This window comes from Dermacentor andersoni, chromosome 9 (genome assembly GCF_023375885.2).
Source record: "Dermacentor andersoni chromosome 9, qqDerAnde1_hic_scaffold, whole genome shotgun sequence".
NCBI lineage: Eukaryota > Metazoa > Arthropoda > Arachnida > Ixodida > Ixodidae > Dermacentor > Dermacentor andersoni.
Genome location: NC_092822.1, coordinates 41,836,288 through 41,852,393, shown reverse-complemented (window position 1 = coordinate 41,852,393; position 16,106 = coordinate 41,836,288). Strand labels below are relative to the sequence as shown.

Below are 16,106 nucleotides of genomic sequence, written 5' to 3'. Positions count from 1 at the left end.
AAACAGTCGCTTGCTCTAGCATCCGCAATGTCGTCGTCTAGAGCAGTTGGCGGCCCAATGATATAGGATGATTTCGTGATTGCGTTGACATACTCAGTAGCACTTATTTGCTCATTTTAAGCTAAATAAATTATATATATATATATATATGTATATATATATATATATGCGCCATCTCGCAAGATAGCATTATTTCATCATTGAACTCTGCGTAGCTCTGTCTGCTGCTGGTGGCCTCTGTAATTTCAACGTAGTCTACGAAGGCCTCCACGGGGTACCACGAAAAGCCCTTTCGTCGCCACGAAACTCAACTTATGGCCCGCGCTTTGCTCTCTTGGCTTCTCCACTGTGTAGCTTCCGGCGCGTGGTAGAGAGACGAAAAGAGAGAAAGCCGGGTATCGGTGCGATAACTCAACTTATGCTTTAAGGTTTCGAATATTATTTGCGGCATGATATTCGTCGAGTCACGTATTTTAATAGTGACGCCATTCGAAGATTAGTTAGAAAAGTGATTCAGGGCCCCTTTAAGTAATACACCTACTTAAACTTTTGAAATAAAGACTCGCCTCCCCAAGATTGCCGAGGAAGAGCTATCATAATCAAAAGGTAAACATTGGAAATATCAGTAAACATTTGTTAATGCATAAAAAACGGATACGGCTGTCATAAAATGTCAAATCTAGCCACAATAGGTGGGAACAGCTGCTAGCATCGATATATGTCACCAATTCATTTCGCGTCGCCATGTTAAATAGTCCAATTAAAATATGCTTGACATTGGTTCCGAGGCTTGTTGTGTTTCCAGATTAGATTTGTGTGTGCCTGTTCTTGAGATTTATTTTTTCTTTGACGCCTTAAAATATTTCGAATACTCGACATGCTTAGAAACCACACGTAAAGGAATGAGAAAGACGTAGGAAGCCTGCAGCCCCCGGCCATTTGTTTACGAGTTAGAGCCGTGCGTGAAATATTTACAAACAAATCAGTAAGAGGAGTGCTAAGTGCCACAAGCCAGAGAAAGACATCAAATTACTTAGCCTAGAGATTCAAAAAAGGCACTTTTTTATTACTGCAAAGGTCATTTTCAATAGCTCACGGCCCTGTTTCATCTACCACCATAAAGAAAGGAGCATGCGATAATGCCAATAAAAGCAACAAAACCAAGTCCACTTAACCACGTGTCTTGCAGCTTCAAATCTGTCGAGTAGGCTTTTATTAGCTGAATTCCGCGAAGCTTTTCCAACGTCACTCTTTTCGCCAGAAGTGTTTACCACCGATTCGATGCAGGTGCAATCTTTTTGTCTCGTCAACTCATTGCATGCTAGCCCGAAGCTCATGACGTTTTCCTCAAATCTGTCACTCAAGCCCGCATTGCACCACATATACACAAGTTAGGTCTGCTTCCTCGTTATTTTCTGTGTTCCAATGATGGACGTGCGAAAAAATCGATGCTTGCGCAAGCTTCAAGTCTCTCTCTCCGCATAATATCGGTCACGGCTCACATCTCTTGACAGAAAAAAGGGGACGCCCCTTTCGAGCACCCATCTGAGAGATGCGACACCAACGGCTGACCCGAACGAGCAGACGCTTCCTATCAGGAAGGCATTAGCAAACTGGTTTTGCGTGCGAAGCCTCGCGTTGGAGAAAGCGAGCGAGCGTTACCTGACGCGGCCACCTTCCTCGTGCGATTGAAGCCAAAAAAAAAAAAAAGGGCGGTGGCGGGAAGTCGACGGCGCGTTATTGTAGACCTTGGCGGCGTTTCAATCTTTCTTTTATTCTTGTCTTCAAACTGCTCCCTCACTCAAAGAGTCGTTTGCGCCGCGAAGTTTATAAACACTCTCGAGAAGTGGCTGTAGCCACGTCGCAAGGACACCAGCGTCATCGAGCTGATGGCCTGGCGATGTTCTTGGGAGTATATAAGAACGTGGTCGCGACAATGCGGTTAGACACGTCTGATTCTTCGTCGGATACACGCCCTTCTTGAAATTCCTGTCGAGCGCACGTAAGCAGAGCTGCAATGAAGACAGGTTTTGTGCTGTGTTTCTGCCTTGGCATCGTCTGCCTGGTAGCCGCCGACGAGGGTGAGCCTGCTGACTTGAGGTTACACACCAGAACATGACGTAGTTTCTGGCGGAGATATTAACAATTTAAGGGAAGGGAAGACAAGAACAAGAATAGAGAATTCAAAAACCCAGGAATACGGTGTCTCAAAACGCCGTTGCATTTGCTTGTGTGTTCTGAACTAGAATTTCGCTATCTTGAATACAATATTAACGTCACTCACCAACTCAATTACTCAAGCAAATTACTCATTTATAATTTTATAATGTTATTATTATTTGAATACTCTTTCATCTTTTACAATTTATTTTGCACGAACAGCATTGAGAAAAAGAACTACGCGCAAGCAAACAAGATTTATTTAGCTTTCTGCCCTTAAGTACCTGTGTGACGGAAACTTTTGTTCTTTGATAAGCTTTTCAATATTTTATATTATCGGTTCCTACAAAAAAAAAGGGGGGAACAATCCCAACTGTTGCTTTTGAAAAGTTTATTCTATGAAGTTACATATTCAGTTTACATTCACCAGCATAACATTCAAATTTTTTGTGTGGATATTACCAGCTAGTTGAAATCTTTCTTGAAACGCGATGTGCCTAAATTGAACGTATGCGAAGACACTCTAATCTGATGCACGAAGGCTGAAAATGATAAATGTAGCGTGGAAGCAATGCACCACCTTCATGAAATGTTTATATTAACACGGTTCTCTGATACCTGAATAGAAGCAGTTTGACCGCGTGATCAAATGCTTGCTGTTTTGGTTTCGTATATAATTTGTCCACTTCTTCTAAATCAAATGACTTACGCCTGGTTAAATTAGGGAGAAGGAAATCTTATTGCACTAAACACAACGCTTTACACAATATAACTAGTGTGTCAGAAATGGTGACCGACAAAGTCTCTATGCCAAAAAGAAAATTTTTAAATAAACATATGTGGTTCTAATGAAGCAAGCGTAGCAATTAAAACATATTACGAATACTTCCGCCTGGTGAAGTAATTGTTGCTAAGCTTAGGTTCTGCTAACAGTGATAAACTGCATGGTGCTTCTGGTAGGAACACCAAAGCTCCGTTACCGTATTAGGAGGTAAATCACGCTCATAGCTCAGATAACTTTAGTGAGGTACAATATTTTACGTTGATAGCATATACAGTCAACAAACACGCCGTGAGGACTTTCTTCATGAATTCCTCTACTCGTATAGCAGATACCTTCGTGGAAATTTTTCCCATGCTTTTACATGACCATTTCAAATCTGTAAATATTTTTTTTTTCACTCAAATGTATTTTCTGTCTCTTGTTTCTGCCAAGTGATGGGGCAAGCACCCAGTCAAGCTGCAGCTTAGCAGCTTTTTGTGCTTGTCCTAGCATTCTTCTGTTTGTACAAAAGAAATGCTGAAATAAATTGAATTGACTTGACTTGACTTGAAATACCAAGATGTATGTCACTACAAACTTCCTTAGAAAAATATTTCAACAGAATATTTGACTACCTGATTTTGTGTGCTTGCGTGCTTACGCAATATAATAAGACGGCCTTAAGGTGTGTTAAGGTTCCATGCTTCAGAATCGCGTTGCAAACCAGTTACAAAAGCAACGTTGATTTATTGGAAAAGCCTTTATCCTGATGCCTTTCCTTCATTATCAAAGCCTGATTCTCTAACGACTGCTTGTGACGTTGAAAAAGTTCATCACGCTGGAAATAGTAATCTGTCTCTTCCCAGGCTTTAGCGCAATTCCTTGTCGCTCATTTCAACGTCGCCATTGACTATATAGAATGTTCGTAGTTGACAGGGCCGCAACACTTCATTACGTTGACTGCTTGCTGCCCAGGACAATTTCACCTTGACCGCACTCACCCTTGCCAAAACAGCGAAATCAACGGCCTGAGTCTCTCGTTTTGTGAACTTGTTCCACAGCTGTTGTCGTCAGCTACGGTTAACGACTACATTCCCGTGCGTGATATTCTTGCAGCCGAAGATGTGGCAAAGCTCATCGAGCAGAACGTGCGCGAAAATGCTGGAAGTGATGAACTTGCGGAGAGAATACTGGCAAGCGGGAAGCTTATTCAGGAATGCGCCGCAGAACACAAGGAAGATGGCATCGAACTGCTTAAAAAGGTAAGTCGACGTGTAAAAAAGTACTCGCACGTTTTTTCTCCTTCTAAACTGCGCTGCACAGCTTATCACAGAATTGAGGACAATCACAGGTATGCGTAGGTGGTACGGTGAATCTTGCCGCATCCGACGTGACAGCACTGAAATAGCACAACTAGGGACGGTCGCCTATGCCGCAGCCTTGGCAAATTGCCACTGACGATACTCGGCAGACAAAGTACATTTCACCAGGTATACAAAAGGCAAAACTAATTTACGCAATGATTTTCCGCAGTGCAATAAGATAGCGATTTGGGCAAGCAGGCCAAGTCAACGAAATAGATCTAAAAACAAGCAAGAAACGACCATTGGCAGCACCTATCTGATAAAATAGGTAGGGTCGAGAATTCCCGCAGTTAATTGGTGAAGCAAAACACAGACATTTACCTGCGAAGTTAAAAAAAGTGTAAAGGTATAATTCATGCAGTTCTGCCACTCAAATTTCAGTCCGAACGTCTGAATTCTCCGTTTGAAGATAATGGATACGTGCTAGGCTTCCAAAGGAAAGCGAAGTTAACAAGGCAAGAAATCTGTCAAAATGACTTTCTTGGCATCATAGAGCTCTCTGCAGTAATTAGTTACACTCCATCGAGCGCATCCACGGGCTTTGCTCTAGTACGTCAGGTCCCGTTCCGACTCAGCCTCCCTTGCCACAACAAAGAAGCACGTTTAACCGAAACATTATCAAACGTTTACATATTGGACCCTGTGAAATAAAGCATTTTGGGTTTATGGATTTCTTATCCGAATCTATCACGAGGAGTGCGGAAGTGATCATTATGAGGTCACCTATTGGCAAGGGCGAGTGATAATGATGCCAACTTTTTCTTTCAGTTCACTGTGCCCGTGTCTAAAGAGGGAACGCGATGCGTCGCAACTAAATCTGGAATTACAGACGCCGCAGAAAGAGACGCTGCTGTAAGTATAAATTTGATGAGTCACCGACTGACCGTCTGAGTTAAATGACGGACGGACGGAACGGCAAAGATGACGCTGACCTATGTGAGGTATCATCAACTTCTAGAGAAAAACAAAAGCTTTAGTGCGCGCAAATGTGTAAGCTAAGCAGCACGCTCACCTTGTTGTTTTTTTTTTGGCGGGTCCGGAAATCCCGACAACATGACGTACGAATAGATATCCAAGTGGGAATCAAGTGCTTATCTAGGTTTTTCACGCCGAGTGTCGTACGCACTACGCCAAACCAACTCTGCGCAAGTGCGCAGGTAATTACAGATAAACACGACACGGCTTTACGTCGGTCTCATGCCGCTCAGTGCCATACCCCGGGGCATCCTTACCTAAAGAGGGCCACACCCTTGCAAAACCTGGCGCTGTTAGTTGACCATGGGGCCACCGATTTCATTTGATTTCCCTCTACGAGAGTATAGTGTACACACAAGAGTATGCTGGCCCAGAATCGGGTGGTACTCAGTAACGGCAACTTCGCGCAGGGGTCGCTACGAACGCCTGCCTCGCGTCTCCTGCTCGCTAATGTGCGGACACCATTAGTGCGTTGCTACATCCCGCTTCTGATTTCCGTGGACAGCGTCTTAGAGAATGAGTTCATAGGACTTACTTCGGTGGCAAAAGAGTTCCTTTTTGCTTCTTAAAGATTGAGGAGGGAAGGAGGGCAGTTAATTTTTTTTCCAGATCGCGGGAGATTCCTTGACCGTATCCAGAATTTAGGCTACTCATAATCGCTGTTCGTGGTAGTTCAAGTCAAAAACTCAATGGAGCAATTCTTTTGTGGGCCATTTCGACGCAATGGCCGGGTTCCTTTGCGCAAAGGTCGATGTCACTTGCAGTGAAGTTACAAGCGAAGAGCGAGCATTGATGATTCTACAGCCGCTAGGTGAAAAATTATAAGAACTTTGATGGTGACACCCGTTTTATGAACAACCGTTCTGACTTCGAACATACTTTGTGGGCTACCATCAATAGGTCGGATGTGACGTCATCATCACGATGCACTGTAGTCACCGACGTTGGTTCATGGAAACGCAATTACCACTTTGTATTTTTTTAATGTGTGCTAACGAGCTTGCGGGAGTATTTATCCTAATCATTAAGAACCTCGCCAGATCTAGATTTGTCATTATACAACAAGAACTCGGAGATTCGATGTAGTTGTCGCAAGTGCTTTCCAAGGTTCAGTTAGCACCTAATACCAGGGTTTTGACATTCTGCGTTGCAGCGCATTATTGTTCACAACTGCGCAGTCTGCACTTAAAATTACATTTATGGCGCTCTCCGTAAAGAGAAGTAAACTTATATCGTAGGCGCTTGCTGGACTGCTCGACAAAGTAAGGCTTGAAATAAAGTCAAAAGTTGGCATAGGAGCAGCTTTGGAATTTTTTCCGAGGCCATGATTAGCAATTCTACGTTCGGTCGGTGGTAGTAATTTACGCTTCTCACGATAGTATTTTGTTCGTTTACCTATTTTTTTTTTTCAGGAGAAAGAATGCTGGCGGGAAGCTTCAAAGCGTCAGGAGGTATGTTGCTTGCCGGCACCGATAAATTCTGCATAACTACATTTAGCTGGCACATACAAGATAAAAAGGCGCCCCACGCGATAACACGAAATGTCTTGTTTTACTCGAGCGTCAGCTCTAGCTCTGCAACCGGCAAGTGTTGCAAAGCATAATATATGCGGTAACTCAGGAGTTTATTAACCACAAAGGAATCGATAATACGAATCTCCTGATTCACGAAAAGTAAAAAAAAAAAAGCACAATCGTATTATCTCTGCAGAAACTATCTGATCGAAGTCAGCCTACTTCATCTGCCGCGACCGTCTCCTTAATCCTTAAATTTATCACAGGAGCGTCTCACAAGATGGAACTAATCGTTTAGCTCCTCCACTCGTTTATATTGTACGACAGTCACAATCTGCTCGTTATTGTTGTTTCGTTCTGATTTGTTTGCTTTTTTTATATAGCGAGGGCAAATGCCCCAGGGCATACATGGGTACGGGCTGCGGGCAAATATTGATGATTAAATGAATGAAAAAAGATTTCTGAATCTAATGAAGTCCAGGAGGGATTAATAATACGGTCCATGCGTCCAACCGCTTTAGCTAATGAAGTCCAGGAGGGATTAATAATGCGGTCCATGCGTCCAACCGCTTTAGTGGCTACGATTATGTGGCGAAAGTCCCGGTGCAGCGAGGTGCCGAAGCCTCGTCGGTTTCAACACAGGGCAAACCCACAGCAGGTGGGCAAACCCGCAGCATGTCGGCTTCAGCACTGCGGGACTTGCTGAAGCCGACAGTTTTATTGTTGCCTTAAATGAAAGAAACGTATGCCGTGCGACTGACTGAATTCTTTTTAGACTATACTTATGTTCGATTCCTAGAACACAGTTCAGTTATAAGCAACTGAAGTTAGGAAAATAGGTATGCGATGGCACTTGCTAGAAAATCAGCAAAATATACCAGGAGGTACTACCCTCAGCGTGCATAAAAAACAACACAACTTTTCATTCGACTTCTGCACGTGCTATGACACCTCTGCGGGACCATCGATACCGTACGTTACCTAGAATATAAAGTGACTGCGATCAACCAATATTGTAGCAGGCGCGATAGGGCATTACTCAAAGAGACGTCTTCGTATGAAATATACTAAGAGAAGCCTAATACAAGGGAAAAAAAATCGGGCACAGCGACTTGATAACGAAAGACTAGCCATGTATAAAAATATCTCGGTTTGAAGCATCCACCAGAGTATCCTGACAAATAGCTCGAATGCAGGGAATTCACCTATGCATTTGTGACCTGATATAAAACCTGTCGAGAAGCATAAAGTGTACACACCGTCATGCCACTGAGAAATGGCTTCTAATATGCCTTAGCACCCGTTCAAGATTAGCTCAAATTCTTCGTTGTCATTTCTGTTGCAAAAAGAAATAGCTTTCAGGTACTATTTTCGATGCGGGAGCTTCTGGATTGTATTCTGTGGCAATAATATGTAATACCTTGATAAATTCCCTTGCACATGGTTGAGTTCTTTTCTTAATGATCAGCATTAATATTTGTCTTTCATATACTTGCCCTGCAGGAAGCAACTCCACTAACAGAGAAAGAAACTGCCATCTACGACGCCATCAAGGTAGGTGCACCAGAAAACAATGCCTTACAGTACACTTTAGATGTGTCATCCAGTGTTTTCATCCATCTTTGCAATGTTGTCATCATTAATTTGGCCCTTCTTATGCGCATACGTCCTGTAATGTCCCTTTGGGACCCTTGTGGCATAAATAATAAAAATGAGTAAATATGTGAATGAATGAATAAATACCTGCATTCGAAAAACACTATAAAAATTTCATATTTCGTATTTTGGTCCCGTCGTCTTATGTCCTGTTGTTTGACGTATCTCTTCTTACATACTGTAGTGCATGATTACATCGAAGGCGCCAAATTAAACATCGGACGAAGGAAGGCGACATGGGACAACAACATAGGCGCTTCCTTCCTCCGTTGTTTTATTTGGCGCCTTCGTTGTAATCATGTGCAACCAGCTCGCCCACCAGCACGTGCTCACTGCAGTGCATAATTATTTTTCATTATAAACGTGCCTTCACTAGACTTGACGATAGACCACTCACAGAAGTAAAGATCTCGAGAGCCTGGCCTCACAATTCACTGGCCCAGAAAGTAATTCGACCACTTCTCCACTACCTGAAGGCAACAGACTTGAGTGCCCGACTGTAGACATCCTGCACCTAACTTAGTGCATGTGCAAGTGCGATATGGACTCCTGTATTCTCTCTCTTTCACTCCCCCATCTCCCCCCTAACGTGTACGATAGCAAGCTGGACTCAGTCTGGTTGAACTCTCTGCCTATCCTTTCTTCCTTCTCTTTTTACTATAAAAGACACAGATCTCTATAAGGTTAAAGAAATTTCGATTGTGATAGCAATTATATGAACACTGAAGGATATTTTTCACCGTCAGCGTCGCCGTGAGGTTCCACATCAAGTCCAAGTGCGATAAGATCGCGGCCGCGCTCCGAACGCTGTAGGTGCGAGGGAGAGCATGCGAGGGCGAGCCGAGAAGCATAGTGGCTTGGCACGGTGGCATCTTCTCGCGCGCGCAGCGGAGGAAAGCCGGGAGGTTGCGCGCCGACTTATCACGCGGGCTCAAGGCCGGGGGCGAGGGGAAGCAGGGAGATGTGCGCGCACTAGCTAGGAAAGGGTAGCGCGCCTATGCGCTTCTAGTCCGGTCGAGGCTGTGCGTGGCGCCGCTGAGCTTGGCCACGTGCGCCACAGCTGATAGCTTCGTGCGCGTTGTGCCCTCGCGCGCCTAGGTCGCGTTGAGGCCACAGGTAGCACGACGGGAAATTCGCTCGCCACTGCTGCCGCTCTTCATCACGTCAGCGTATTGACCGCGAGTGTCCGCCGTGATCCTGTGAGGTGCCTTCATATTTGCGTGTGCGAGCCTGACACCGGGCTTGTAAATTTAGTTAGTAAGTGAATATTTACAGCAGGCCATACAGCTGATAAATGTGCGAATTTTACTGCGTACAGCCGTCTAATAGTTTGCTATCGCAATCAATGTTTCGTCTGCTGAACGTAACTGCGATACTTCTAGTGCGAAGAAAGCAGAAAGCAAAAAAAAAAGAAGAAGCTTTTGGAACCGGAGTTTCGAACGTAAGCCTATACCCATCGAAATTCGGCATAATATCACTGCGTCCAACACTATGTACCTTTACTCGTTCATTTTGTCCGCGACCTTTAGTGTGAAGCTGTGTCTATGCTCGTCACCTTAAGAACGTCGGTAGTGATGGCGCACTTTCACTCTTCATCGAGAACTGGCTAAACAGTTAAAATGCTCGTATTCTAGAAACAATGGTATGTGAAGTACGGGCGCTAAGATTTTGCTTCGCAATATCTACTTAAGAAATTAAGAAAATAAGACTTAACAGTGGCCGGGAGAGCTCCAATGGAGGGATCTCCTGCCATTTTTGACGGTTGTCTCCCGCTCTTTATACTTATAAGCAGGCATACAATTTGTTTTTTCTCTGCAATGTGGCTTAATGAATATTCGCGGATGAGTGCTCATTTAATGAGCTTACCGATTTTTCGCGGTAGCCAACATACCAAAATACCGACACCCGAGCAAGACAAATTTTCACGCAGCTTTATTGAATGACACCATATTATCTTGCACGCTTGGCAAAAGAATATGCTACACTTCTCGGAAATTGGCTGACGTGTCAGTGTAACCTTATAATAATACATACAAGTTTACTAGTAAGCGTGTCTCATTTTACTCGGGCGAGTCTCGTCTTTGCGGGAGAGAAAGACTGGCCTCCTACGCGACCACAGCAGGTTTATGGCATGAAAATGCACCACGCCTTGTCGGACTTACAGTGCAGGCGCTGCCATTTTATTTGTCTAGAGCGTGCAAAAAAACGCCTATTTTAAATTGCCGTGCCCAAAGTGTTACTCTACTGAGATAGTTCTTTATATGCTTGAGCCGAGATGAGCTACGCGTAATCACCGGTGGAAAAGAACCACATCGCCCGAAATTGGAGGCGCACGGCTCGTCCCTACAAAAATCTTGAGTGCTATGAAAACGCAGTGGAAACGGATCTGTTTAATGGTGACGTTCTGTTTACTCAGATTTCTACCATAAAAAAACGAGCAATAGGGATGATTTTGAAGTTAACTTCGTGAATCTCAAAGCCATCAAAATATCCTGAAGATAGAAGCATCGTTTTCCTCACCTAACGCTAAATTAAAATAAATATTTGTGTCGGGGTTGCCAAAAAGACGATATTCTGATGACGAACGCCATAGTTTTGATTCTGATCACCTGGTGTTTTTTAACGTGCACTAAAACCTCAGTGCACGCAAATTTTAGCATTTAGCCCCCACTAGAATACGACTTCGAGCTGAGCATCGCAATGCCATAGTGAAGGGACTATCGCGGAGGGTCATCATTTAACGTGACCTGTTCCCAAGAGTAGAAAAGCATTATTGGAAATGTTTCATTTGCTGGTTCGAAATGGGCATTCGTCTTGCTGTAACAACTCTCGCAAAACTTTGTTTCCTGCGCATGCTTCCTGTTACACAAATGGAACGGTCCTAGATGTGTCCACAAATTATTCCCTAAGAACCAATGGACGCGCGCCGGTAAAAAATAGTTTCAAACTACTCCAATTAACCTCCATGTTCCATTATTTCAGGTTTGTTTTCTTCCAAAACTGGCTGCGCTGGATGCTAGCAGCCCTTGAAGAGCAGCAACAGCCCACGAGCGTTAACCAAGTTTAACTACTTGTACTGCTTGACCGAGGTGAATAAAGGGGATCCTTGCGGTGTTTATCGCTTTTGAATGTTCAATAAACACCATGAACCAGAAAATTCAGTGCAGTTCTAATTCTCTCCTCGTCACTTGCATTTAGTGTCCCGTATTCATTAAGCTGTTTGATACCTTTCGTGGTATCGCGAAAGCAAGCACCAAGTTTGCAGCTAGAGAGACAAGCATTTTTTTCCCCGGATATTATGGTAGGGCATCATTTTCGCAGGGTAAAAGACAGTATCGTTGAAAAATTAGCAGCCTGCCTTTGTACAGATTGAGCCGGTAACATGACATAAGTATTTACCGCCAGTGCATTAGAGCGCACAATTGAACACTGTTCGGAAAGAAGTTAAAGGTTTGAGAGAAACTGGTTGGGATGAAACATTGCGTAGACGCAACAAAAAAAAAAAAAAAAAAACCCTGGTGTAATACGCTGGCGTGGTTTTCGCCTGTGAAGAAGGCCCCCACGTGGCAGAATCAGCGTCCTTCTCTATTACATCTATACAATGGTCAGCGCAGCACTTCGGTTTTATCCACCCTTCGCACAATTTGCACAGCCTCAATTCGTGTGCCGCTGACACGTACCACTTTGTGGGGGAGGGGCAAGGAAGAAAAATTCTGGCGGAAATCATCCTTCGATGACGGTTGAAGTTAACGCGATTAGCATCGAGGCAAGGTATAGCGGCCCGCCGTATTGCTGCTACCGAAACGCGTCGTCCTTGAGGCGTGCATGAAACCTGGTTCCTCTGGCGCGTTTGCCTCAGAACGCGCTGCGCAATCTAATGACGTCGGCACCAAAGGTGCACGTGTCGCCTGTGCGAATATATATGTTGATGTTTTTCTTGTAGCTCTATACACAAGAGGACGCACAAGAAAAAAACGGACACACAGTTTTTTTTTTTTTTAAATTATGGGGTTTAACGTGCCAAAACCACTTTCTGATTATGAGGCACGCCGTAGTGGAGGACTCCGGAAATTTCGACCACCCGGGGATCTTTAACGTGCACCTAAATCTAAGTACACGGGTGTTTTTGCATTTCGCCCCCATCGAAATGCGGCCGCCGTGGCCGGGATTCGATCCCGCGACCTCGTGCTCAGCAGCCTAACACCATAGCCACTGAGCAACGACGGCGGGTACACAGTTGTTGGAAGTTAGCGCCTGTGTGTCTCTTTTTCTCTTCTGCGTCCTCGTGTTTCTTGCGCTACAAGAAAAAATTTTCAAAATATTACACCAACGAACCCAAATATCTACTCTTGTGAATATATGTTCAGCCAAGGCTATTTTTGATATTTAATAATAATAATAATATTTGGGGTTTTACGTGCCAAAACCACTTTCTGATTATGAGGCACGCCGTAGTGGAGGGCTCCGGAGATGTCGACCACCTGGGGTTCTTTAACGTGCACCTAAATCTAAGCACACGGGTGTTTTCGCATTTCGCCCCCATCGATTTTTGATATTTACGTTGCGGTTTCAATTCAGCCTAGCACCGTAGAAATTAGAAGGATCTTCGTGTTTGTGTCATTAAACAGGCGGAACATACCAAACGATTCAAGTTGGCGCCAAAGAGGTTTATTTAAAGGCGGCGCACACCCAGTGGAACATACCGAGTTACCAAATTTTGCCTACAGGTTGCATTCGAATCCTGTTGCCTCAGCACATCAGCGCGGTGCTGTACCCGCTTGACACCGGATTATCTAGCCACTCAAATATGCCGGAAAATTGCCCCAAATCCTGTCCAATAAAAGCGCGTGAAGTTCCCAAAGAATGCTAATTGCATTAAACAGGAAAGCCTTGAAAGACAGACAGGGGTGCGTGCGGTTTGCTACCCTACGCAGGGGAAGGGAGTTAAGAGCAGAAAGAACATAAGGCTTTCTCATTTTTTGAAGCCCACACGTGTATCACAGAAACCTCCATGCAGGCGAGTGCTGCAGAAAAAAAAAGTAAAGTAGTTACAGACTCGTTTCCAAGTGCCACGTGCTTGGCGGACATAGTCGCAGTCAACCATACTAACACGTTCCCCGTGTTTCTTGCTCGGTTCGAAGGTACTTATGTGCAGCTTGTGTGCAATTATTATATCGGCTTTTGGAGGGTTTCCTTGTACGCACAAGTGTTTGTGCAGGCTGACCTCTTTAACTTGTTGAATGGTTCCAAGCCACACGCGAACGGCCCCTCATTGACCTGTCAAAATTTTCGCGCCTCAACATTGGGCTTGTGCCAGAATCATCAGATCGAAATAGCACGTGCTTCAGCCTTAATCACCAGATGGGCACATGCTACAGCCTCTCTAGGCGCTTCCAAGAGAAAGAAATCTTGATATTCTAACAGGGCTGTGCCGGTGAAAGCAGAACACCTGAAACGTAATTTTGTTTAATAAACGTAAAGGACGCAAAGGAAGGAGCAGAATTGTCATTTCTGCCAGTGCTTCCGCCCCGTTGTCAGACTAAATGCCGCGCGCAGCAGCTGCGTCACATAAACGAGGAGCTTTGCACCGATCCTAACTCTCTTGCGTGCGTAATCATGCAAACGACGATTAGAATTTGGAGTCTGATATCTCGGAGCACAGACGCACTAGAAGAATTCTTCTAACTGATACAATGTACAAACACGACTGCCTCTAACTTTTCAATACAAACATACCCACTTAATGCAGTCAACAAAAAAGTTAATTATTCAATTTTACTTAATTGGAGCACTGAGAGCGATAATTATCATCTCACTTTGTGTCACCCTGGCCACATGACTTATTTGCACAGGTGGCCTTCGCGTTCCTCACAGTGCCTAATTTTATGAAAATCAAAAATCATAATTTTTAACACCCTGTATAAATTGTTATTGCGCAGGAATAAAAAAAGAATATTGAAAGTGACAGAACGCGCAAGGATCTCGTTTAGCATGTTATCACGCTGGCATGAGATAGACGAGGGTGGTGTGAGATAGGCGTTGCTGCCTGTGGCTACTATAGACTAATATAGATATCGCTTAGAAACAACACGCGAAAATAGACGCCACGTTAATCTGTCAGGGCGCCTTGAGGCAGCGCTTTATCGTAGTCACGATACTTCGAAAGATATAACTGCTAGTCAAAAATCAAGCAGTCCGATCTTTATCCTCCCTACACTTTTAAAACTAGTCAACAAAGAATGATACTTTCTGATATAATGCACAGGCTCAAAGAGGGGATGTGTAAGTAGCGTCATAAATAAAATATGGCCCAACCGGATTTACATAACCTTTTTACGCTAGAATTCTACGTAAAAAGACATACAAAAAAATGTTTTCGTTGAATATAATAATAATAGAGGTGGCCATCCAAATGGCAAGCAACTTCCACAAAAATTCGCAGTTACATCCAAAAGGAGAAGCACCGATTGTGGCAGTAAATTAGTAGATAGCTGTACGAAATAAGGATAGCAGTTTTATCGGCCCTATAATCTTGTAAAGATTCGATTACCAACTAAATTAACGATGTCAGAATACGTAAGCATGACTCAACGAGGACGCAGAAAGAAACAGACGCACAGAGACAGCGCCGTCATTGTGTGTCGGCTTCTTTCTACATCCTTGTTCAGTCGCGCTTAAACAATCTATCATGGATTCAAACAAACTAATCCGTCAACGTGTTTTAACTAAATTAACCAGCACGGTGTCACGCACGCACAGGTAAACATGAACACATCTTCCTCGATGACAGCGGTAACTGTGTGTGAAAACGCTGGAGTGAGAAATCGCGGCAGCAGCCGCGAGGCAATTGACCACCGTGCATCTGTCGCTTCAGCGCGAACGAAACGTCGAAAGCGAAGCGCATACGAAGCTACCGGCACTACACGCACTCTGCAAACATGGCGTACCGGTTTGAAGATGGCGACCACGCGGGCGCGAACTTTGGCTACGTCGCAGTTCGCTTTCAAGACAGACGAGCGCCGGCAACGCGTGCCTACGGCGTCCGCCAAAGGCGTCTGCTAAGGTGTCCACGATTCGCGTGGCCAACGCCGTAGTAGACGACGTGGTTCTCTCCATTCTGTACGGAGCGGCGGACGAGGAGGACATCGAGGCACCCTAGTTGTGGCCCGAGAACGCCCCTCCTCGCGCGCCTGACCCTCCTGTCTCACGCGCCACAGGAGAGGGCACGCATCCGGGCTGCGTTCCTAGCTCCCGCACGCGCGATTGAACCACGTTCGCTGCCTCACCCTCACACGCTTTGACCCATAGGGAACATCACGGCGACTGCGACGGCAGAAGTGCTCCTGGAGTGTTCCCATAACTGCTATCGCAATAAAAATAATGTGGAGGTCGCTTAGGCTTGACCTTTTAAGAGGGATGCGATAGATTTCAAAGATTCCTCACTGCTTGTCACGCTTCCCGGCAACCACGGCTTTCTTGTGGATGCGCGGAGGCGAGAGCGATAGTGTTTTTGCAAGGAGCCGAGCGGGCCTCGCCGCTCTTTGAATGGTAGAAACGCTGGAAAAGGGGATTGTGTTTGAGTTTCCACGTAACATAATTGTGTTTTGTCATATATTCAAATTACAAACTATCGCTATCATGTCTGCAGGTTGTGTTTAAGTCGTGCTTTACAAT

The 16,106-nt window shown here is 44.6% G+C and overlaps 2 protein-coding genes across 3 annotated transcripts in view; one reads left to right on the top strand and one right to left on the bottom strand.

The window, feature by feature from the left end:
* LOC126527645 (uncharacterized) overlaps positions 1 to 16,106 on the bottom strand; it is a 202,351-nt gene that overhangs the window by 20,452 nt on the left and 165,793 nt on the right. The window contains exon 17 of one of the 2 annotated variants that reach the window (XM_055068915.2): positions 4,196 to 4,608. The exons of the other annotated variant lie outside the window; for it this stretch is intronic. The gene's annotated coding sequence lies outside the window, so the exon portion shown is untranslated. Of the gene's footprint in view, positions 1 to 4,195; positions 4,609 to 16,106 lie in introns of those variants that run through there. 2 annotated transcript variants of the gene reach the window in all.
* On the top strand, positions 1,972 to 11,589 carry LOC126527729 (uncharacterized). The gene is made up of 6 exons (XM_050175605.3): positions 1,972 to 2,081; positions 4,040 to 4,185; positions 5,056 to 5,139; positions 6,675 to 6,713; positions 8,280 to 8,330; positions 11,415 to 11,589. The coding sequence occupies exons 1-6, from the start codon at positions 2,018 to 2,020 to the stop codon at positions 11,460 to 11,462; spliced, it is 432 nt and encodes a 143-aa protein (XP_050031562.1). The 5' UTR covers positions 1,972 to 2,017; the 3' UTR covers positions 11,463 to 11,589.

What these genes read in the sequence shown, in the direction of transcription:
- LOC126527729 (XM_050175605.3), top strand. Translation starts at nt 2,018, where the DNA reads ATGAAGACAGGTTTTGTGCTGTGTTTCTGCCTTGGCATCGTCTGCCTG. An exon ending in GCATCGAACTGCTTAAAAAG is followed by an intron (nt 4,186 to 5,055) that starts GTAAGTCGACGT and finishes TTTTTCTTTCAG; the next exon opens with TTCACTGTGCCCGTGTCTAA. An exon ending in CCATCTACGACGCCATCAAG is followed by an intron (nt 8,331 to 11,414) that starts GTAGGTGCACCA and finishes CCATTATTTCAG; the next exon opens with GTTTGTTTTCTTCCAAAACT.